This window comes from Pogonomyrmex barbatus, unplaced genomic scaffold, assembly GCF_055798465.1.
Source record: "Pogonomyrmex barbatus isolate J1 unplaced genomic scaffold, ASM5579846v1 scaffold2, whole genome shotgun sequence".
Classification (NCBI taxonomy): Eukaryota; Metazoa; Arthropoda; class Insecta; order Hymenoptera; family Formicidae; genus Pogonomyrmex; species Pogonomyrmex barbatus.
Window position 1 is genome coordinate 2142456 of NW_028297116.1, and position 3587 is coordinate 2146042.

General features: G+C 35.0%; 1 protein-coding gene across 1 annotated transcript; it reads left to right on the forward strand.

Moving 5' to 3' along the window:
* The first annotated feature begins 946 nt into the window (after positions 1 to 946).
* On the forward strand, positions 947 to 3175 carry LOC105430385 (uncharacterized). Its single transcript, XM_089075972.1, has 3 exons — positions 947 to 1161; positions 1756 to 1820; positions 1983 to 3175. The coding sequence occupies exons 1-3, from the start codon at positions 1126 to 1128 to the stop codon at positions 2293 to 2295; spliced, it is 414 nt and encodes a 137-aa protein (XP_088932098.1). The 5' UTR covers positions 947 to 1125; the 3' UTR covers positions 2296 to 3175.
* Positions 3176 to 3587: the final 412 nt, after the last annotated feature.

Here is a 3587-nt window from a genome sequence, read left to right on the forward strand (position 1 = left end):
AATGTAGCATAAATACAGACAGAATTACTAGTTTATCTATCTATGGAACTTTTTCATAATTATTCGTCACATTTAAGTGATGTTTAAGTATCCTTTTTTCTTAACAATGGAATTAAAAGAAGATATAGACATTATTTACGTATATAATAGCCACGATGTTATTGTTATTTTTGATATATGTGTTCATTATGATTTGACATATACGCCATATAAATAGGAAAATTCTTATTTTAATTCTAGATTTTTGCTCAAATAATTTGAATATTCAAGTACTTCAGCTAAAAAGTATTACATTTTAAATTTATTATATATTTTAAATATATTTTTTTAATGTATTAAAATGTATATAATGAGTGTACAAATATTTGCAATTCTATAGCACATTTTTATACCAGAAATAGGATAGCCTTAATTATCCTATAGATAATTAAACAACTTTGTATGCCATGCGGCCCAATGTCCAATAAAATAATTTGATACGAAAAGATTCTTGCGACAAAAGATAAAAATAGAAAGATTTTCTGACCTCTATGTCAGGAAGGAAGGAAGAACGCCACATGATTATTCTTCCTCTCGCATGAGAATGCGTAAGATTAAAGTGAAGCGAGCGAACGAAAACTCATATCCGTCCGTCCGCATGCGCGAGTTACTTGATCTTGATCTTGGCCGTTCACCTGGTATCTGCCTTTCATTAAGAGGAGGAACCAGGAGGAACGGCCCACCGCGGGACGGATCTAATCGAAAACGAGGAAATGCACAAAGGCAACGAGCGCGGCGAGGGAGGAAGGCGCGCTCGCGTCCCCTCCTCCCCCCCTCCCTCCCCCCTCTCTATTTCGCGATCGGGTGACTTTTTCCCCATGGGAAACACTATTAGGCGATTCCTTTCACGAGTGCGGCGTACACGGGTGGCAAAATATTCCCTTTCATTCTTATCCGGCTTCTATCACGCGCGTATATATATAAGCGGCACGCGTATTCGCAATGGTCGTCAGATCGAGACCGGGCAGAGGAGTAACTCGCGGTGTGGCTTCCTCGTAGACCGCTCGTTGTAGATTTCCGCCTTCCGCTTCATCCGCCGTGGCGGAAGTGACACTTTTCTCGCCCGGTCCTTCCCAAAACGGAACGATGACGGGACGACGAGGGATGATACCACATTTTTTAGTAAGTCCGATAAGTTACAATGCACTTTGGACCGTGACAAAGATGAAAACGGTGGTCATCAGTGATTTAACATTTTTAAAGCGAATCGAAAGGATTATATATTGCCTTTATTTACAAAAGAATAATGTAAGAAATGTCTATCTTATTGATTTGATGAATTAAGAAAAAAAGAGAAACATCTGTTTTTTTAAGATTTTAAAATGTAAAATTAATATCTCGAAAAATAAAACACTTTTAATTTTTATTAAATTTTTAAGTGTAATTCAATATTTTCTAATTATCTCTATTCGGTATATCTTTTTTTTTTTTGAGAAGCTAATAATTATCATCATTTTCTAAATTGCACACTAAAATTATTGTATTAATGATATTTTACACACACACACACACACACACGCACACACACACACACACACACACACACACACACACACACACACACACACACACACACACACACAGTAATACAATTTGTACTATTATTGCTAATTACAAATGATTTTTGCTTTTTTTTAATGATACAATTACAATAAGATAGAATTAATTTTGTATATAGCTTTATTAATAATTTTGATCAAACAATATTATTTTCAGTTGACTCTTCTCTTAATCGCCGCGCTGTTTAGTTTAGCCAACGCAGGCGGACACGGCGGTGGGCAGTAAGTTTAAACTAATCTCATTATTGATAATCAATCGATCGCGATCGGGCTGAGAAAGTGGAACGTCTAAATATAAGCCTATATCGTGTGTCGATAAAATACTACACGTGCGCGATTTCCAATGTTTCCACTCAGAATCTTTGATATTCGCATCTTTTTTAGCGATCACGTAATAATCCACGTACCGTACAAGATCAAGACCATCAAACACACACACACGATCACGAAACACATACACCACGGCGGCGGCGAGGACAAGTACGAAGTACTTGGATATACCGTGGGTCATCCCATTGACCTCGGGGGACACGGCGGCGGCGGTGGCGGCTTTGGGGGCGGTCATGATTTCGGAGGTGGTGGTGGCGGCCACGATTTAGGAGGTATCAGCGGCGGACATGACTTCGGAGGTGGCGGTGGAGGACACGATTTCGGAGGTGGTGGTTTTGGGGGCGGCGGAGATTGGTCAGGACATTAAGAGGATCCTTCCAAAAATTATCGATAATTTTCGAGAAACGTAAGATAGCTTTAAAGATAGCTTTAAAATAATCGATATGATAACCGTGATCTGAGGCGTATGGAATCTTTTATCTCGATAATTTTCTGAATACGATAACACTAGTACTTTCATATACAAATTTCAAATAAAATTTGTGTTTTTATTTTATTGTTCATTTTAAACAATATCGAATATGCTGTTTAATTATTTAGACATTTATTTTAACTGTTATATAAGTAGCATTGAAATATTTCAGAGTAACTATGTTGAACAATTATTTATAAAAATTTTTATAAAGATATTAAGAATGTTCACAAAGACTAGAAATTGTTGCAATTAAATGTTAAAAGTCACAAAAAAATATTAAGTATATAACAAATTTTCTACACGAATAATCCATACGTCGTAGAAGGTATGTAGAATAATGCACTTTTATTTGAACTGTTGTCGGAAACGGAAAGTTAACATTCTTGAGAGAATATACATGCGTATGTATAAAACTTTTGCGTGCATCGATACAATAAAACAACTCGATTTCACATTACTTTTAATAATGCAAGCATAATAATGTGAAATCGAATGGTGTATCGTTCTGATGCATTTAACAAAATCAGGATCTTGTCTTATTTCGTAGAATCGATCAAGTTTTTGTTATACATTTTTGACTTACAGCAAAAGTTAAGAATACTTTTTTCTCTCTTTACCTCTAGTCTGAGTTAAATCTTCAACGTGTTTTTCATCACAATGTATATATAAGTATCGTTACTCGTTATTTTATTCTTACATGTTGTTTTTATATCTTTGTTTTTTTGTTTTATGTTACAAATGTGACGAATAAACATTGTATGTGTTTAGAGAATGTAATTTAAATATGCTTATAATATCCTCCCCCTTATTCTTTGCATCCCAAAAAGATTTTAAAATACTTGTAATACTATCCATGGACGCAGGAAATATCTGAACGCAGTCCAAAATACTTTTCTGAGCATGAGAAACAAGAAAAAGGAAAAATCATTTGTTTTGAGTGTCACACATATGGGAAACTACATGAAATATATACGTGTCCACGTGAACATGTCATAGTAGTATAATGCCCTCACTTTTAAATATCAAAAAATTTTGAAATTTAAAAAAGAAAACTGTAAAAATCTTACACTGGAAAAAGAAAGATAAACTCTGAACTAGTGCAGCCAGTTCAACACTAGTTCAGCTAAAAAGAACAGACCCATATACAGATTTGATATCCATATTCCAACCAATCAGAGTTCATC

What these genes read in the sequence shown, in the direction of transcription:
- LOC105430385 (XM_089075972.1), top strand. Translation starts at nt 1,126, where the DNA reads ATGACGGGACGACGAGGGATGATACCACATTTTTTA. An exon ending in GGATGATACCACATTTTTTA is followed by an intron (nt 1,162 to 1,755) that starts GTAAGTCCGATA and finishes TATTATTTTCAG; the next exon opens with TTGACTCTTCTCTTAATCGC. An exon ending in GGCGGACACGGCGGTGGGCA is followed by an intron (nt 1,821 to 1,982) that starts GTAAGTTTAAAC and finishes CATCTTTTTTAG; the next exon opens with CGATCACGTAATAATCCACG.